The sequence below is a fragment of the Mercenaria mercenaria genome, chromosome 12 (assembly GCF_021730395.1).
Source record: "Mercenaria mercenaria strain notata chromosome 12, MADL_Memer_1, whole genome shotgun sequence".
NCBI classification, from domain to species: domain Eukaryota; kingdom Metazoa; phylum Mollusca; class Bivalvia; order Venerida; family Veneridae; genus Mercenaria; species Mercenaria mercenaria.
Genome location: NC_069372.1, coordinates 23,338,009 through 23,358,197, shown reverse-complemented (window position 1 = coordinate 23,358,197; position 20,189 = coordinate 23,338,009). Strand labels below are relative to the sequence as shown.

Below are 20,189 nucleotides of genomic sequence, written 5' to 3'. Positions count from 1 at the left end.
AAATTCTTAAACCTGCTAAAAAATTGCTCCTTAAAGCAATCAATAAAACGTATCTTACCATGGATACTGATTACTGAATAAGTAAATTTTGCTTATGTTTTTAAAAATTAAGTTACCCTTCCCACACTTAACTGTAAGCTTGAATTGAAAAACAAACACTGGACAAAAAGAAATGACCACCCTTGGTGTATTAATTGATATCCACTCACCAAGAACAGTTACAGCCTGATGTTTAACTGGCACAGAAGTAAAGCCATGAAGCAATGGCTCAAGTCATTGTTTTCAACTGCTTTTTCCCATTAAGTTAACCTTGTATCAAGGATTTTCATACAAGTAACAGTATTTATGCAAAAACAGGTATTAGTTTTTCAGTTAATTTATGAAATATAGTACTACTTTCAATCTTGAAACTGTATCACATTTCTTCATGCCCATAATTTGCACTATGTTCTGGTCAGCAGTTTTATTCACAGAGCAGTGATTTTCCCCTGTAACGTTCATGTTTATGTATTATATCATTTAGCTTCCTCCACGATCATATCCCTGGTAACCTGAAATGCAGCTATCAGTGAACTCAACTGGATCTTCTCATTTGTCCCAGAAGCCAATCTGAACCTGAAAATATCCATGAACTCCAGTAAGCAAATTATTCATACACAGAAAATAGTTCCGTCTTGTACTATATGTGTAGTTAGGATGAATGAACATATTCAGTTTGTGTTAGGTACAACATCATTTTCAGTACCATTTCAGTTTGCTTTTAACAAATATGACCATGATCTCCTTAGCTTTCCTATCAATTTCATGATTAACAAAAATTACCATGGTTTCCCATCAATTTCATGATTAACAAATATGACCATGGTTTCCTATCAATTTCAAGATTAACAAATATGACCATGGTTTCCTATCAATTTCATGATTAACAAATATGACCATGGTTTCCTATCAATTTCATGAACATACTAATCCTTTGCATGTCAGTGGCAACTTCTACACATGTAAGGAAGCCAGGCAAAATGATCTTCCATACAAAATACCTGTACAAAGAACACCCATTCATGGGATTAAACTTACAAAGTCTCCTGTTTCAGTTTTACTTTCACAGGTAAGCCTTTCACCATTAGTTTCAACAGAGAGGCACCAATAAATGAACCATTTTCAACAGAGAAGTACCACTAAACCAACCATTTTCGTTAACTAAAAACCTTGGAATGTGGCCAGTTGATTCTTCTGTCTTGTTTTTTAATTAAACATACTGTTTTCATAACTATTTCAGTTACACAAAGGTAATTTTTCCTTGTCAACACTTCTCCAGTCATGTAACGTCTAAAAATTAATGTTGTTCAATAGTATTTCAGTAGCATTATAGCTTATAATTGTGGCACTGGAATCTTACCTGTACTATTAGACTAAGTCAGTCCTCTCAAAGTAAACAAGACTTCACTACTGGTGACCAAAGATTCCAGGTCTTAAGAAAACTTGTTTGCGAGGGATCAGAACTAACATCAGGAAAGGAATTCATAGTGTAAAAATGACTGGGCTTTAAAAGTCAGACTGGTCAGAACTAGAATTGTTTAAGGTGCTAACTTAAGTCTACATGATATGAAAAACTTACTCTATTTCAGCCATTTTCTCTAGGAGATGTAGTCTAACATGCATTGGTAAATCCACTGTAAAATAAGAAAATATCCTCTTCAATTCAATCTTTCTGCTGTTATAAGAAAAGTCTATAGTCTAGATGAAAATCTTCAAAAATATCCGTCTACTGTTTTTGTTAAGATATACATTAAAACAATATATACATGTATAGGGTATACTGCTAAGTTATCAATTACAGACATTAACTTGATATGTCTGCAGTAACAAATATTTCTCTGAGCTTATCAAAACAATATGACACCACAACAAATATTGCAAAGATGTGTCCACAGGAAACAGGGGCCCTTACTTCCAAACACAGTCTGGCCATTGTAGAACAGAAAACAACAATCCGGTTTCTGGTTGTTATTAAAATAGAACAAGAAATGCGGCAATGCCACGAAACCAGGTTTTCAGCACTTTTCATAAGAATAAAAAAGTATACTGAATCACAGTGCACCACTTTAAAGCACAACCCTAACCCTAACCCTAACCTAACCCTATTTTTAGTAACAATGACCTTGACCTTGATCCCAGAAACCCCAAAATCAATCCCAAGCTACAACTTTATATAAGTTTTCTATACACCAAGTTTTATCATGATAGCTCATTCCTAAGTTAAGTTATTGACCGGAAACCCTTTTTCTATTTTAAGTAACTGTGACCTTGACCTTGACCCCAGAAACCCCAAAATCAATCCCAGCCTTTGTCTTGATATAAGCTACATACATACCAAGTTTTATTCAAATATCTTTACCGAAACAAAAGTTATTGACCGGAAACACCAGTTTGACGCCGCCGCCCGCCCGCCCGACCAACGACATACCCCAATCTATTAACTCCTGGTTAATAAATGCAGTTATCCTATTATAAGAGTCTTATTACAAACTTTTAAGCCATTTATGCATACTTTTTACTAAGTCAAGGTCCCTAAGTCTGGTCTTACTGAGTGACACCCCAAACAAACCCCAGCTACACAACTTGCTAAATTACATTCTAAACTTTCATGACTCTTAACCTTTAGCCAGCTAGCAGCAAGTGATTCTGCCTTGGCTACTAGTGCAGTACGAGATCAACCTGCACATCTGTGCAGGCTGATCATGGTCTGCACTGTTCGATATTCAGTCAGTGAATTTTCAGTGAACACCCCTTCAAATCTTAAATGGTATTGCCCAAATTGAATAATGGACCAGTCCATTTCAGAAATTAAGCAAGCTAAGGATTAACTCGTCATAATTCTTTTTTGACAAATGCACAGACCAGTGCAAATTTAAATTCCCCCTCTCCAAAACAGGGTACAAAAATAGGCAGTTAAAATTTGTGTTGGAACACTACAGGGATAAACTAGGAATACCATCAAAGAATTCAGAAAGACAAGAACAAGAGCTGTCTGATGACAGCGCGCTCGACTATTCGAAGAATTGATTGAAGAACGGGGTCAAAATATTTCCACAGATATTCAGACAAAAGAAATAAATAGATTAGACAAACAATGTTCCTGTATTTCTTTGATTTCGATAAGTATTGCACTAAATGGCAATGTATGAACCAATTTCAGTCCAAAAAGGGCCATAATTCAGTCAAAATAGTTATGTACTCTTGCCTACAGATGGAAATCATATTGATAAACAAGTGTTCAAAGTTTAAAAGCCACATGTCAAATAGTTTTGACAAAACGTGGACTTGTATGAAAACAGAACCAATTTCGAAGTCCAGAAAAGGCCATAATTCAGCCAAAATAGATGACAGAGTTATGTACTATTTCCTACAGATAGAGACTATTATACTAAACAAGTGATAAAAGTTTCAAAGCCATATGTCAAACACTTTACAAAAAATATGAACTGTTACGGAAAACTTTACCAAGATTTCTAAGTCAAAAGGGGCCATAATTCAGCCAAAATCCTTGATGGAGTTATGTACTCTTGCCTATAACTGGATATGGTGATGGTAAACAGGTGTTGAAAGTTTCAAAGCTTTATCTCAAAAGACTGTCAAAATATGAACTGGTACGAAATATTAACCCAGATTTCTAAGTCAAAAAGGGCCATAATTCAGCCAAAATCCTTGATGGAGTTATGTGCTCTTGCTTATAACTGGACATGGTGATGGTAAACAAGTGCTGAAAGTTTCAAAGCTTTATCTCAAAAGACTTTGTCAAAATATGAACTGGTACGAAAAACTTATCCAAGATTTCTAAGTCGAAAGGGGCCATAATTCAGCCAAAATCCTTGATGGAGTTATGTACTCTTGCCTATAACTGGCCATGGTGATGGTAAGTAAGTGTTGAAAGTTTCAAAGCTTTATCTCAAAAGACTTTGTCAAAATGTGGACTGGTACGAAAAACTTAACCAAGGTGTGACGCCGACGCCGTGGTGAGTAGGATAGCTCTACTTATTCTTCGAATAGTCGAGCTAAAAATGAATCCAGGATAACATTCTGGAGCTTACCTTTGTGAACATACTCATGTACTTCTGTTAAAATATCTTGTAGTGCTAACCCTTTGGCTGTTTTTAAATTCATCAGATCTAACAGTTGTTAAGGTTTTTCATGAATACACAGACAAATGCAGAAGAGCAGAACAAAATTAATGTTCCAATTTTCCTAAACATTTCTCTCCCCTGCAAAAAAATCTCTTAGTGAAAATGATGTTCAAGGCCTGTTTATAAACACATATGCCCCCTATGATGGCCCATCACTGGAAACCAGCTGTGATTTTCAGTCTCCAGTATGATATGACCATGACATTTGACTTGCCAACACATAACAGTAGGGGTTACATGATGACTAAACCAGAGCATTCCCAAGATAGTGATCACCAGAAAAATTTCAAGGTCGTCACCTACTGACCCCAAAAACAATTTGAAAGCAATAACTGGCCATTAACAATCATCCTATCAAATTTAATAACCGAAGACCCTAGCATTCTCCAGGTCTTGATTACAAACTTTTTTGCATAGATCACCTTGACCTTTGACCTAAATATAAAAACAATAGAGGTTATTTAACGATCACAGACAATCACGTTATTAAGTTTGACTACTGTAAGCAAAAGCATCCCAAGTTATTGAGCAGGAACACTTTTTCAGGCTTAAGGTCATTTTGACCATGACCATTGACCTACTGACCCCTTTAAATAATAGGGAGCATCTACTGACAACGTCAACACTGTATGAAGATTGACCATCGCAGGCCCAAGCATTCTCCAGATACTCTTTTCATCAAATGTGACCTTGATCTTTGACCTACAAAACCCCAAAACAATAGGGGTCATCCTACTGAGTTTGACCACACTGCCCAAGCTTTCTCTAATTATTGAGCAAAATCAAGATTTCACTTTAAAGGTTATTGTGACCTTGACATTGTTTAACTGACCCCTAAACACCAAGGTTCATCAACAGACTGAAGTTTGACCGCATAGGCCTAAGCATTCTCTATATATAGCTTGGAAAACATGTTTTACCAACCAACACAGAGTGGCACTTCTCTTTAGCTTTGATTTTTTTTTATGCTGGGTTTAACGTTGCACAGACACAATTATAGGTCGTATGGCGACTTTCCAGCTTTGATGGTGGAGGAAGACCCCAAATGCCACTCCGTGCAGTATTTCATCACAGGCGGGCACCTGGGTAGAACCACTGACCTTCCGTTAGACATTTTCACTTTGACAATGCACTTCATATAAGCATTAGTGTTCAGTAGTTTCAATCATTACTTATATGAACAAACTATATATCCAAGGATACTGTTATATGCTGTAGTAAAGTTTTCATTTAATATCCAGTACATTATATTTTCAATGTCTTTCCGAAGTGGATGTCCCACACACATATACACACAGTCTTCACTTATTTCATCATAAGCCATGAAGCAACTCTGAAAAAAAGATGTTCAATCACAGGGCAAAAATTAATGGAGGGCTCTTGTAAGTTTCAGTGAAAAATTGAAGTATATTTCACTGAGAAAACACCAGATGCTATATTACCACAAGTTAAAATGTAAGATCAAGTGATTTCTTCTTTTCATTTCATGTTTTTTGATGATTTTAACAAAACTTTGTATATATATATGAATTTGTTCATTTAATGTTTCAAAAAACGTGTAATAAAATCCACCATTGTATTCCAAATCTACTCAAATACTTGAATCAAAATTAAGATTTGACACAAATTTGCTTAAGAAGTTTTTTTGCAATACCTGTAGTATATTTAGTGATTTTCTCATGTCACCATTTGCCAGTGTGACCACTGCTTTCTTGCCATCTGGTGTAATGTTAACCCTAGAAGAAACATGAATAAACCTCTCGTCAACAAGAAACTAGACAGGTTTGAATGGCATTCAAACTTTCAAGTAACTTTTTAAAAGTTTATATTAACTTATTTTAGCTCGACTGTACAAAAGCTTCCAAGCTTATTTCAACCACTCTTGTGTTCACTTTCTGCCAAAACCTGGAAGTTGAGCGGTCAACACCTTAACCACTGGACCACGGCTAACTGACCAATAGTTTGACATTACCAGTATTTGCTGTTGGCAAGAGTCAAGACTGCTAAGGATAACCAACTCGGGTCTTTGCACGTAAGTTCCAATTTTAATACAGCGATGAGAGGAGTTAAAATTTCAAGTAAAAAGCTTCATGTTCAATACAAGCTTTCTTTTCCAGGGTTTTTTTTCGGCCGTTTTTATAGCCGTTATTCGGCTATATTCCCAATGCCAAAAAGTATGTTTTTTTCCCAAAATGAGTGCAAAAATTCCCAATCTACATTCTGAAAAAAATTTCATCAAAATTGCACAAACATTGACCAAATTATGGACAATTTTGTGATGGCAGTATGTTTAAGAGGTTGTACAATGTGAAACAAGTGTATGAGAAAGTGCTTAAACACATCTTTACTATATCCTATGGGACTAAACATTTCCCAATTTGGAACATTTACCTTACACAATGAATGAAATGGACTATTTCCTAAAATGTAAGATTCTAACTTTAGCAAAACTGAGACGGGTAGTCAACCAAATGTCAAGTGACTGTAAACACCTTGTTTCAGAAATGCCCATTTTTCCGGAATCAATAAAATACTGAATCCAGAAAGGTATCGTATTCATTCTTAAAAGTGTCAATTCCTCAGTTTTCGTGGAATGTATATGAAAAAAATAACCTACCCTTCTTCTCTGATAACATGTTCTAACCTAGGAACCATCTGATCAGTGGAGAGAGGAGCAAACCTGAATCTTGTACATCTCGACTGTAAGGCAGGTATGATCTTAGACAGGTAATTACAGATGATACAGAACCGAACATTATCTGTGAACTTCTCAATCACTGAAATACACAATATACTGTAAAATCATTCAATTTTCAAATGGGCAAGAAATTTCGTGACTTTGGTCAATATGGCTATTTCATGGGGATATGAATTCGTGGATTTCACATTCTGAAGATAAAAGGAATGGGAATTTTGCTTGTTCCATAGGATTTAATTTTGTGGACTGACTCAACAACGAAATCAAGGAAAAGAAGTAACGATTTTACAGCAAGTCTTACTGTACAAAATACCACTACAGTCATTCTGTATACAAGATTTCCACCCCCCCCCCCACCTCAAAATTGCTTAACTTCCATCGCTGACTAATTAACAAGGGCATGAGGCCTATTCTCACTGAATGGCATTTAACAGGATTCTTGCAGCAAACTGTCCCGGAATTTTAATCCAACGTCAGGTGTAACTGTTAAGTATATAACTATTCAGTTACCTTTCAGCATTTTATACTGTTTATAAAATAAGTTAACACAGTAAGTTATCAAAATTTTGCTTTTCCCTCAACAATGTGACTTTAAAGTGAAATATAGAAAACCCGTTGTAATCAAATTTCTTTAATAGCCCTGAAAGCATAATGGATTGTTAAGAGTTTTACACTCTAAAACTTTGCGTAAAACTTTATCAGCTGCGTAAATTTTTATGCATAGCGGAAAGATAAGGTCAGCATATCAGGCCATATTCATTAGTCTCATCAATGAAAATTGCACAGAGGCTTTGTTATATTATGAACGAAAAATTTTGAAGTAAGCAAAACTCAAGGTTAAAACAGCGATAACTTGAACAGTTACACCCCTGACTGCCAAAAGGGGAGATTCTTTGGCCAAAATACAAGTCAGAGTTATAGGACTTGATGCCTATGACCTACTTTTATAACTGCGAAGACACAAGCGAAATTTCAGATTAATATCTGCATTAGTTTTGGAGATAGTAACTTGCACACAAAACTTTAACCAGGATTTTCTAAGTCCAAAAGGGGGACATTATTTGACCCAAAAACATGTCCGAGTTATGGGACTTGATCCTGTGAGGTTGGTTATTGACCTAGAAAAGGGAAAAATAAGTTTCAAAGCGATATGCCTTTAAATGATAGCTATATGTACTTGCATGCAAAACTTTTAACCAAGGTGTGACGCTGATGCCAAGTTTAGAATAGCTCAGACTATTCACTATTCTTTGAATAGTCAAGCTAAAAATATATGAGCCACACCATGAGAAAACTAACAGACTGGGTTTGCGACCAGCATGGATCCAGACCAGCCTGCGCATCTGGTCAGGATCCATGCTGTTCGCTTTCAAAGCCTATTGCAATTAGAGAAACTGTTAGTGAACAGCATGGATCCAGACCAGACTGCGCAGGCTGGTCTGGATCCATGCTGATCGCAAATGTACTATGCTGGTTTTCTCATGGCGCGGCTCATATCAGCTGCTGGAGATTTGACACTAATCTTCAAAATAAAGTTTAGAAACTTCCATCTGGCATGATTTAAACAAAGCAATAATATCAATGTCTACGTAATTTTTGCACAGAAACTTGAATCACATACTGTAAATATCGGAAGATTTCTTTCAGTGTAATATTCAACAAACCTCTCCTAAGTGAATTCTGTGCATCCCGTGTCATAGCATCAGCTTCATCTAGGATCACAAGTTTGAAACCTTTCCTGAAATTATAAACTTTCATCCTGAGTCACTTGCTTATAAAGTACTGGAAATATGCAATTTTTATTCACTATCTGAACATGTAGATTTCAGTAAAGTTGGTAGTTTTGTCTAAAATGGACATTTTCAAATGCTGGGACACATACACTAACCCTTACCCTGCTAAATTTCTATAACGAACTTGTCCATCTTACAACTGGACAGTACCATTAACTGTTAAAAGGGGTGCTTACCAAAAAGATACTGGTTGAATAGCGAACTGTGCAGATCATGATCAGACTGCATGGATAAGCAGGCTGATCATGATCTACAATGGTCGCAAAGGCAAAACCAATCGTGTAAATATTTAACATACTATAAAGGTATATTCAGGTATTCTTTCATGAAATGGATGTGCAATTTATTCACACCAAGTAACTCAGTCAATATAAGGAAAAAAAAAACGTCGCTATATTCTAACTTAATCTTACTATTGTTATCACTGCATATATTAAGTCACAAAAACATTTACATGACAAATCCTGCAATCCAAAGTCAGATAGATCTGTAAACTCAAATCATCTTACTATGTAGTAAAAATGAATACAGTTGAAGATCAGCAAGTTATTTCATAGCAAATTTCAGGCATTTTCCAAATCTGGCAAACATAGGTGAAAGTATATTTACAAAGTTGTTTTCCTATGCATCAAAATGCCATGATGGTTATACAGATTTTCTCTTTTTGTTAAGATATTTTTCAAGTCTCATTTCAAAAGCCTGTTTCACATTTATTTTAGCTTAGTTTATTTCCAACAAAATATTTTCTCACAGTAAAGTAAAAGAAACAAATTAATCCTGTAATGTATACCAGCAAATTGTAATGTACATACTTGAAAATTGTTCGTGTGCTGGCAAAACTGAGGATCTGTCCCCGAACGATTCCAATGCCTCTGTCATCTGATGCATTTAACTGAAATTTAAAGAGTTATTACAGCATCTTCTGTTTTTGTATTTTACTATGGCAACTTTAAGAAGTCGCAGTGCAAAATTAAAACATTTTCAAGTCCTCACACCACATATTCATCATGCACATCAATAAGTTCCATAGTTTTTCTGTTGTTTTTGTTGCGTTTTGACTTGACTTAACTTTTGGTTGAGTCCAGACATGAAAAAATTCCATGTTGAAATTTGACCTCAAAGTGTGATCTTTACCTTTGAGCTAGGGGGTTGGGTTTTGCCCATAACAATTGTCTCATTATGAGGAACATTTGTGCCAGGCAATCATAAAATCCCTTGATAGGTAACAGAATTACAGTATCATTATGGCCAGGTTATTTTGATCAAAGGTTACTAAATAAACAAGTGAATGAAGTATTGCCATGCAATACAAAGTCCCCTACTGGAAGGCACCTAATTTTCTCTACTGCAGTATAACATAATGAACTGATACCTGTCAATGATGTATAAACAATATTGTACTACATATACAATATGTTATAACAACACACTTGGATTAAAATGTGCATATATAAAAACCCACAGTTGTTTTCATATTGAATTTTTTTGGCTGATTATAAAAATGTTATCATGTAAGTTATTTATAGTAACAACAAAGGGAAATTAATCTTTAAAAAAAAAAATCAAAAAAAATCTATATAATATAAGTCCACAAGAAACTCTTTACCAGGTAGATAGGTCAAAATACACCTAAAAATTGGATGTAACATGCATGCTGTACCACAGAAAAGTGGTCCTGATTTTTCTCTACCGCCAGTAATAAAAAAGTTACAATAAAATCTATTTATAGTAACAACAAAGGGACGTAATTCTAAAAACAAGGGTGCCTCATGGTGGTGAACATTTGGTCCAAGTTACATCAAAATCCCTCCATGCATGAAGAAGACATGTTCCGTACAAAGTCATTCTTGAATTTGACCTTTGACCTCTAAATATGACCTTGACCTTAGACCTAGGGACCTGGTTCTTGCGCATGACATGTTGTCTCATCCAGGGGAATATTTGTGCCAACTGATATCTAAATCCTGCTTTGCATGACAGAGTTATAGACCGGACAGGAAAAAAATCTTCTTGACCTTTGATCTCAAAGTGTGACCTTGACCTTTAAGCTAGGGTACTGGGTGTTGCGCATGACACGTCGTCTCATCATGGGAAACATTTGTGCCAAGTAATATTAAAATCCCTTCATGGAGGGCAGAGTTATGGACGGGACAAGAAAAAAACTCTGTTGACCTTTGACCCCCAATTGTTACCTTGACCTTTGAGCTAGGGGTCCGGGATTTGCGCATGACACGTCGTCTCATCATGGGGAACACTTTTGCTAAGTTATATTAAAATCCCTTAATGAATGTCAGAGTTATGGACCGGACACGAAACAGACCCTGTTCATGCTATGTTAACATTTGACTGCTAAGTGTGACCTTGACCTTTGAGCTAGGGGTCTGAAAGTTGTGCATGACACATCGTCTTATTATGAGGTACATTTGTGCCATATAATATTAAAATCCCTTCATAGATGGGAGAGTTATGGACCAGACAGGAAAAAAGCCTTGTTGACCTTTGACTTCCAATTGTGACCTTGACCTTTAAGCTAGGGGTCCAGGTTTTGCGCACGACACGTCGTCTCCTCATGGGGAACATTTGTGCCAAGTAATATTAAAATCTCTTCATGGATGGGAGAGTTATGGACCGGACAGGAAAAAAGCCCTGTTGACCTTTGACCTCCATTTGTGACCTTGACCTTTGAGCTAGGGGTCCGGGATTTGCGCATGACACATCATCTCATCATGGGGAACATTTGTGCCAAGTAATACTAAAATCCCTTCAAGGATGGGAGAGTTGTGGACCGGACAGGAAAAAAGCCCTGTTGACCTTTGACCTCCAATTGTGACCTTGACCTTTGAGCTAGGGGTCCAGGTTTTGCACATGACACGTCGTCTCATCATGGGGAACATTTGTGCCAAGTAATATTAAAATCCCTTCATGGATGACAGGGTTATGGACTGGACACAAAAATGCGGACGGACGGACAGACGGACGGACGGACGGACGGACGGAATGACGGAAAAGTGCATTCCTATAGTCCCCGAAACTGGTTTTCAACCAATAGTGGACTAATTACTCGGGGTTTCTCACTCATAATTAACAATTTACCAGTGGACTTGCTAAATGCTGAACTCAGTTGCTGAATACTTCTGCTTATCCGCTGCAAGGACTTTGTTGGTTTTACCAGTTCTTACCAAATTACAAATAACCTATAGAACCACAGAGTAGAGTTGAGGTGTACATTGTGTTTAGGTAATCTGCTTTGAGAGGCAGTTTGGGGAGTATAATTTATTCCCCTCTTCAAAAAGTAGTTTTTCTCCTTTTTGGACAAAAACTCCCTCCAATTTTTCCCCAACATTGTGTTCACCATACCATTTGAAGATTGTAAGTGCATCAAAACTTTTGAAGAAAATCTATCATGTATAACAGAGATCTAGTGAAAGTGCAACAAAATTTTAACAAAGCTGTGATCTTGGAAACTGATGCCAACATCAGGGCAAGTAGGACAGCTTCTAGTCAATCTAAAAAAAGCACAGGTAGTGTCAAAACTGAGAGGTTTTTCAAGTACTAAGTTACACATTAGTTCAAGATATAGCATCATCTAGTTGTAAAGTCAATGCAAAAATCGAATTTTTTTTCTCAAATTTACATTACCTCAAGTACATAGAATGAAAACTAGCTGGGGTTAAAAATATGTTTAGCCAGTGTCAAAACTGGGCTGATTTTTTTCAGCAGAAGTTATACATTACCTCAAGAACCATAGAATGGAACTCAGCAGGGGTATACATCTGTTTAGCCACAGCAAGAATTGTGCTGGTTTTTCCTGTACCCGGTGGACCATAAAAAAGTAAATGTGGAAGTCGATTCTGTGACACAAACTTGTTAACTGAAATAAAGTTTAAACTGCTTTGTCAGACTGCTCTCTTTTGTCCGCAAGGGCCCTCCTTCAACATTTTTAGGGTCGAAATTCAGCCCCAACCTCATCTCCCTAAAGTATGTTTCCCTCCCACTCCTCCAAATTTGAATAAAAAAATCCTTATTAAAAACACTTTTTAAGATTAATTTGTATGTGTACAGCTTTACATTCAAAAGGAAGAACTGTACTTCATGAACTATTTTCTTCTGAAATGTGACAAAATTCTCAAATTGAGTCCAAAGTACCACTTTTAAAAACCCTCTCTTTCTTAGAAATGACACAAAAATTCCCCTACCCTAAGGCCTTGTCCCAATCCTCTAAAGTGAGTGAGGGCCAGGTCTTCTATCCCAGCTTTTAATGTGCTTTGTAGTAATTTCCAAGAAAGCTCCTAATAAATGCATATATGAATTATGTAATATAATATTTTTCAAAATTAAAAGTAGACTAGGTGTATGCAACAGACCATAGCAAGTGTCTAAAACTCATAGTAGTCATTATACAGTCCAACTGTTTGTAATCAATGTCTTTAACTACTTTAACCTCAGGGCACTCGTTCAGCTGTTTTTGGGGCCGAATATGGGCCCCATTCCCCTCATAGGACAATGTTTTTTTCCCCTTTCTCAGAAGAAAATTCCCCTGATAATAGGTTGTCTGACACTCTCTTTCAAGTTATATTATAGTGCCTCTATAGAAGGTTACTGCTGCAATATAGTTAAATTAGTTAGAAATGATTGAAAACAGTATTAATAAGTGTGAAAAGTAGTAACATATATGGCTAAAAACTTCCCCTTTTTGTCTTAAAACAACTAAAAATTCACCTTCCAGAGGGTATGGGTACCTGTCCCCAAAAGCTGTCTAGTGCCATGAACCTACATGTATCAAGGAAATGTCTCAAAAAATAAGGTGGGTACATACTTGTTGAAATAATATCCTGATGTGAAATCAAATCATCCAAATTATTGGGTCTGTATTTCTCCACCCTGAAAAAAATCAAATAACAGCTGATTCTGACACATTAAAATGAGACTGGCTTTTTAGAATGGTGGAAATCTGTTAAAACATAGGACTTCCAAAGAATGGTGGAAATCTGTCAGAACAGAGGACTTCCAATGAATGGTGGAAATCTGTTAGAACAGAAGACTTCCTTAGAATGGTGGAAGCCTGTTAGAACAGAGGACTTCCACAGAATGGTGGAAGCCTGTTAGAACAGAGGGCTTCCACAGAATGGTGGAAGCCTGTTAGAACAGAGGGCTTCCACAGAATGGTGGAAATCTGTTAGAACAGAGCACTTCCACAGAATGGTGGAAATCTGTTAGAACTGAGGACTTCCCAAGAATGGTGGAAGCCTGTTAGAACAGAGGGCTTCTTCGGAATGGTGGAATATTGCTGAACAATGGGCTTCTTTCGAATGGTGGAATACTGTTGAACAAAGGACTCCTATAGCAATGTGGAATACTTTTGGGCAACTTTGGGCTTCTTTAGAATGGTTCCATACTTTGAACAGAGTGCTTCTTAAAAATCCAAAAAGGCAAGTTTTGAGAACTGGTTAAAGCATTTTTTTCACAGAAAATAAAAAAACTTTACTTTTGCATTTTAATTTATACAGAATTTAACAGGGTTAGAATTTAACAGTTTTTTGCACTCTTGCAAATATTAGCGAGTACAAAAAATTTCAACTCGCAATTTATCAACTTTAGTTGCAATTTTATTCAAAAGTTTTGGGCAGAAACTGAATATACAAAAATATAATAATCACATGTGATTGACTGGCAAATAATGTTTTTACATTTCCATAGTACGATTTTTATGTACAATTTTCTTAACAAGGCTCTGTCCTCCATAACAGTACCAGTTATGTGTAGCATTTAAAGAGATGCTATCAATTGGATTGAACTGGTAGGCTACTTTTTGAGAACATTTTCAAACGCCAATGCAAATTTTCTTCAACAATTCAATTCAATTCAAAAGTTTATTAGCATAAACATATACAGTCGACATCGTCCTTGCGACCACCTCTGTTAAGCGATTTTTGTTTTAAACAGCCGGTCAAAATCCCTCCCGAATGACGATTCAACTCTATATTCGGCAGACGACAAAAATCGTTCACTAAATGTCCAGAATGTTGATTTTACTGATTGCTTATAGCTTGATTCGTTGTTATGCGATGTTGTCAGACTTAGGATTCGCTCTGTGTACTGTTTGATACAATGTTGTATTGTCGAAAAACAAATAAATATATGAAAATGTGTTGAGGTAATTTTAAAAGTTGATTCATTTGATTAACTGATGGCAATGTTTGAATTGGAAAATAGCGGATATTTTTTTCCTGGCCATATAAAGAAAGTAGTTGAAAACATAGCCTCTGAGGGGTTAAAACCCTTGTCTAGGGTCGGGAGTAGTTATATTAGTATGGGTTTTTCATAATTATGGCTCTAGGACTCAAAAATAAGTCATTAAACTCAATCCACTCATGTGCCGGCCCCCGTGATTTGAGACCTAGTATTGTTGAATCATGAGCCCGGATTGGCTCAAATGTCTCTCTGGTAGTCGGTTACATTGGTATTTCTTCACGGTATGATTCTCACTCAGGTAGTATTCCACTAAATTGATGTTAGTTGGTATTGTTTATGTGACGCTTTGTGGTACTTATGAAGCTGCAGAGCGTCTCGTACAATAAATATTGCCATTCACTGTAAGGGTCGTCTTCCTTTCTTTGGAGTGGTAGTTCTGCATTGAACGAATATATATTCCAGTGTTTCTTGCGATTTCTTGTCTTAACCTCTCCTTTACTTCTTCATGTAGGACACAGTTTTCAAGATAATGCTGGACTGTTTCAGCACCATGTCCACATGCACACAACGGTGATTCTGCTAATCCGATCCTATATTTATATCCATTTAGCATGCAGTATCCGGTTCTCAATTGATGGGTGACACGCTGACATTGTACTTCGATGTTGGTGTTTGGGGGAACCTTGGGTTTGAGCCCAACATCAGGCATGTATTGGTGGAGATGCCTTCCGGTGTCTGTTAGTTGCCACCTGTTTTGCCATTTCATCTCACAGGACTTCTTTACTGCTTTCTTTATATCTTGTATGGTTGTTGGGATATTTGACTTACCCATTGACTAAGCTTCATTTGCAGCTTCCTTTGCAAGACGATGAGCTATTTCATTCCCAAAGATGTTTGAATAACCAGGCATCCAGGAGATGTTGGTTTTAATGCCTTGCGTGTGTACATTCAATGTGGGCGAATTAATGCCGACTGTGCTCTGTTACATAAAGCATCCGGACAATTCAGATTTTGTTTACGCCAGTAAAAAGTCATTGCATGCATTTCTGTTATTTCATATACGTTTTTATACACTTAAAAATTATCAGACATGCATTTATGCACTATTTCAAAGCATAATTTACGCTAATACGCATCTTATCTGGAGCCCTGATAAATACGCATGCCCCTGCTCCACATGGTCCTGGATTTCCTTTGCAGGAACCATCTGTGAATGCTAGTATGGTATGGATGTTGCGGTCTTGTATCTGGTTTCTGATTATTTCTTTTGATTCTCGTATTTGGAGTCAAGATCTATTTTTGGATGAACCTAGGGTGGGCAAATATTCTGGTGGTCGCCGTGTTGGCTGCATGTACTCTAGGTAGGTCAGCTGATGTTCAAGATTGTGGTAGTTAGTACTTGTGTTGTTTTCCATGTCATTTATCTGGATGAACATCTTTCCCAAGGGAGATAGGTATCTGGTGTCTCTAGCAGAATGTGTCACTTTATGTACCAGAAACTTTATGTACCACTTTGGAAACCTTATGTACCACCTATATGATATATAGTAGATGATCATTTTTGTTTTGATTTGATGCAAATGTTGTATTTTATGTTACTTGAAAAGTTTTTTATTAAATTTAAATGTTAATTGTCATAATTAATAAGGTAAAATTATATGCATTTGTTATATTTGAATATTCTTAAGGTACTTCCGCCATCTTGAATTTAGGGTGAACTTCATTTGAGGTGTGAAAATATAGTGAACAAAAGCTTTCAAATGCAGCTGTTCCAGGTACAAAAACAGCTCAGTTTGCAAGACCTGAACTAAAAGTAGCTGTATAAAAAGTAAAACTAAAATTTGGAAATAAACAAAGAAGATATTTTACCTGTATTTTTCCAAATTTTTGGTTAGATTTATAAATCCTTTCAAAATACTTTATTAAAAATTCATGAATGGCAAAGTTAGTTCAAAGTTTCAGTTAGTGCATAGGAGAATTGTCTTACTGAATAGAACTAAACTTAGTACAAAATCTGTTTTAAAATCTGACCACCTCATGTATTTTCAGCATACATAAAAGTAGTGCAATGTGCAGACAATGATTTTTTTACGTATGGTGTACCAAACTGCCTAAAATTGTAAGAGAAGTCTCAGACTTAATGTGAACAAGATTTGGCAACGATCCAAAATTCTTTTCAAGGATTGTGCAAGTATGAGAAAGGTTTAATTTATTATAGTGGAAGTTATGTACTTACGCGCTGCTTATCTCACGGAAAATTTGGTTGAAATGGAATTTTTGGTACTTCCTGCGGTAACTACCGAAATTACTTAACGTAACTTTCTCACACATACTTGATTGTATATTTACAAATTATAAACAACAATCGAAATATTTGCTTTATCACAATATGTGCAAATATTTTTAGACAATCTTGAAACATTTGACCACAGTATTTCCGCATACTGGTCCAGGACAAGTTCGATGTGTATAGTGATTCCTTATTAGATGTTCCATGCGTCGTAAACTAACCAATTTTGATATATCGACTTTTTATACAATATTTATAGGTTATTAGCTTTGTATCGGGAAATATGCATGAGTTCTTCAGCAGAAATATTGCGCGACTTTAGGAGCTTGGAAAGTTTTTTATTAAATTTAAATGTTAATTGTCATAATTAATAAGGTAAAATTATATGCAATCTATTCAGTAAGACAATTCTCCTATGCACTAACTGAAACTTTGAAATATTGCGCGACTTTAGGAGCGCAATATTCTTCCACTGAAGAACGAGTGCATATTTCCCGATGCAAAGATAATAACCTTTTTATTACATATGCATCTACACGTATAAATATTATGTAAATATCACAAATGTGTTCAATAGCCTGAATAGGATTGACAATACTGAACTAAATAGAAAAAAAAGTTCAACAACACACACTGAATTACGTCACGCACCCGATATGAAATTCAGGCGCCAGTGTATGGAAAAATATTGACGTTTCCGGTACCAGTGTAACTTAACGGGGAATAGAAACGAGTATGTAATAAGAGAATTTATGTAGTATGTTTTTCAAAACACAGTGTGAATAAATCGCAGAAAAAATGTACAGCCAAATATGTTAGGAGGTAATACAATTTGTATACAATTGTAGATAACTACGAAACATTTTACAAAATGCTATCAGTTGAACTTCTCACGCGAAAACCTGATGATTAAAATCGGCAATATCTCAAAAGTAACTTTTCTGTATCTTGTTTCTTCGTTAAACAATGATATTTTTTACACTTTCATATATTTAAATTGATAATAAATGTGTACTGAAATTCCGGCATAGAAATGGACACTGACTTTACATTAGTGATTACTGCGGTGTTGACAGCGGAAGCAGCGGTCCAGTACTAAGACTGTCTACGAAACCAAGGATAACGAGTTCTTTGTCTGAAAATTACGAACATTGGGATCAGTGTTCAGTATACACATGAAAATAGTAGACTTGCTATTTGCAGAGTGCACACTTGTTTTCTATCGTCGTTAATATAAAGTAGACTAGTTAATATTCGTACATATGCATAATCTCATAAACACTTCTTTAATGTATGTTCTCTGACATTAACGAATAACTGGCTCATCTGAGACACCATACTTTAAAGTAAATTCAGTTTATTCACCACGAGGTTCAAAATGCACGGGAGTCTCGTGATAGTACATGCCTTTAATTTCACATGGTTGAAGTGTAAACAAATAGATAAATTTGCTTCGTTTTATTTCTCACGGAAAAGATCGGACAGTTTTTTATATTGGAATAATTATAGAACATATATGCATTTAAAGTTGAAAGTTGATTGTTTTCTACAGGACGTAAAACTGAAACCAGTAAGCACTTTTACTTTTTCAGCAATGTTCCTCAGGTGAACTTTGACATTGTTTACGAAGAGAAATCAGTTTTGTGTCATCTTGAAATGCGTTGTTCGGCTGAAACGTATAGTTCCCGGAAAAGTTCTAAAATGGTTTATTTTGGGGATTTTTGTTTTATTTATAAATTAAACGCAATGTGCAATATTTCCAGTTTTTGAAAATGATCGAAATTCATCTATATTTTGGAAAAAGTTCCGATCTTTCATTAATATTTTGCCAACGGATGCTTACAAATTTTAAGTGAAACGGCTTTCTTGTCCAAGAAAGGTGTGTAAAGGGAAAAACTATCATTACACATTGTGTTTATTCTTTAAATGTGAAGGATCGGTACCAGATTAAGGACATCGGATAGTGAAAAACTATACTAAATGGATATCTCTAACCATCAATAAGGAGACATACATATTTCAATAAGGAAATCTGAGGTAAAATAACAATCATATATTTTATTCCTTGAAATAAACATGGCGGCGAAATATTTTAGAAAAACTGTGCATGTGTTTTGCGCATTAGAATGTTTAACGACATTTTCTTGAAAAAGTAACGCTAGTGTGCACTATTTTGGCATTTCTTTGATTTGAAAATAAATATTTTATAGCAATTCCGGTTGCATACGATACCAAAATTTTGCACCAAAAATGTTCACTCATTTTCTTCCAAAGCACTGTGGAAATAGGGTTCAGCGTAGCTTTCATGCTAGCAAATTTACCTACAGATATATATCTTTTTAACTTTTATCATATATATTTTATGTCCTTGCATTTCGAAAGCTGTTTCGAGGATTCTGATTTTTCACATAAATTTCTAATTTCAATTTGCGGAAGTACCTTAAATCAAAGTTGTTTTCACAAGTAATTATCACATATTTACAGTGCTACACTATGAGATACAATTACTATATAATGTATAGGTGGTACACTAAGTGTCTAAGTGGTACATAAAGTGTCTGGTACATAAAGTGTCTGGTACATAAAGTGACTGGTACATAAGGTGTTGCAACCCTCTAACCAATGCATTATGGTTTGCTCGATGGGCTCAGTTTCTTGTCTCACGAGTAGTCGGGTCAGTTCTCTTATAGACAGTTCTTCACGTCTGAGGTCTAGTGGGAGCATGTTTAACTCTACTTCAAGGGCTTCTATGCCACCAAGGGCTGGTATGCCAAGACATACAGCTAGACCTTTCTAACCGGGTACTGTACAACTTTTTATTGGTTAAATGCTATATCCAAAACTCACAGAATCAAAATAATCAAAGATTGGCATAAACATTGTTACCAAGGAAGATTTGGGCTTGTTTTCTCTTTTTCTGACATTTTCTGTAACTTAAAATGAAGACAAATAAATAACTAGCTCCCCGATTCCGTTTTCCGCGGTAAACACTTGCTCCAGGCTTACGTTATTTTGTCATACTCCGCTCAAAA

At 35.8% G+C, this 20,189-nt stretch overlaps 1 protein-coding gene across 1 annotated transcript; it reads right to left on the bottom strand.

The window, feature by feature from the left end:
- Positions 1 to 200: 200 nt before the first annotated feature.
- On the bottom strand, positions 201 to 20,180 carry LOC123534327 (replication factor C subunit 5-like). The gene is made up of 11 exons (XM_045316533.2): positions 20,044 to 20,180; positions 13,492 to 13,556; positions 12,410 to 12,546; positions 9,488 to 9,567; positions 8,547 to 8,620; positions 6,802 to 6,961; positions 5,839 to 5,920; positions 5,388 to 5,517; positions 4,092 to 4,169; positions 1,619 to 1,673; positions 201 to 615 (listed from the first exon to the last, which is right to left on the bottom strand). The coding sequence occupies exons 1-11, from the start codon at positions 20,079 to 20,081 to the stop codon at positions 516 to 518; spliced, it is 999 nt and encodes a 332-aa protein (XP_045172468.1). The 5' UTR covers positions 20,082 to 20,180; the 3' UTR covers positions 201 to 515.
- Between the last annotated feature and the right edge of the window lie 9 nt (positions 20,181 to 20,189).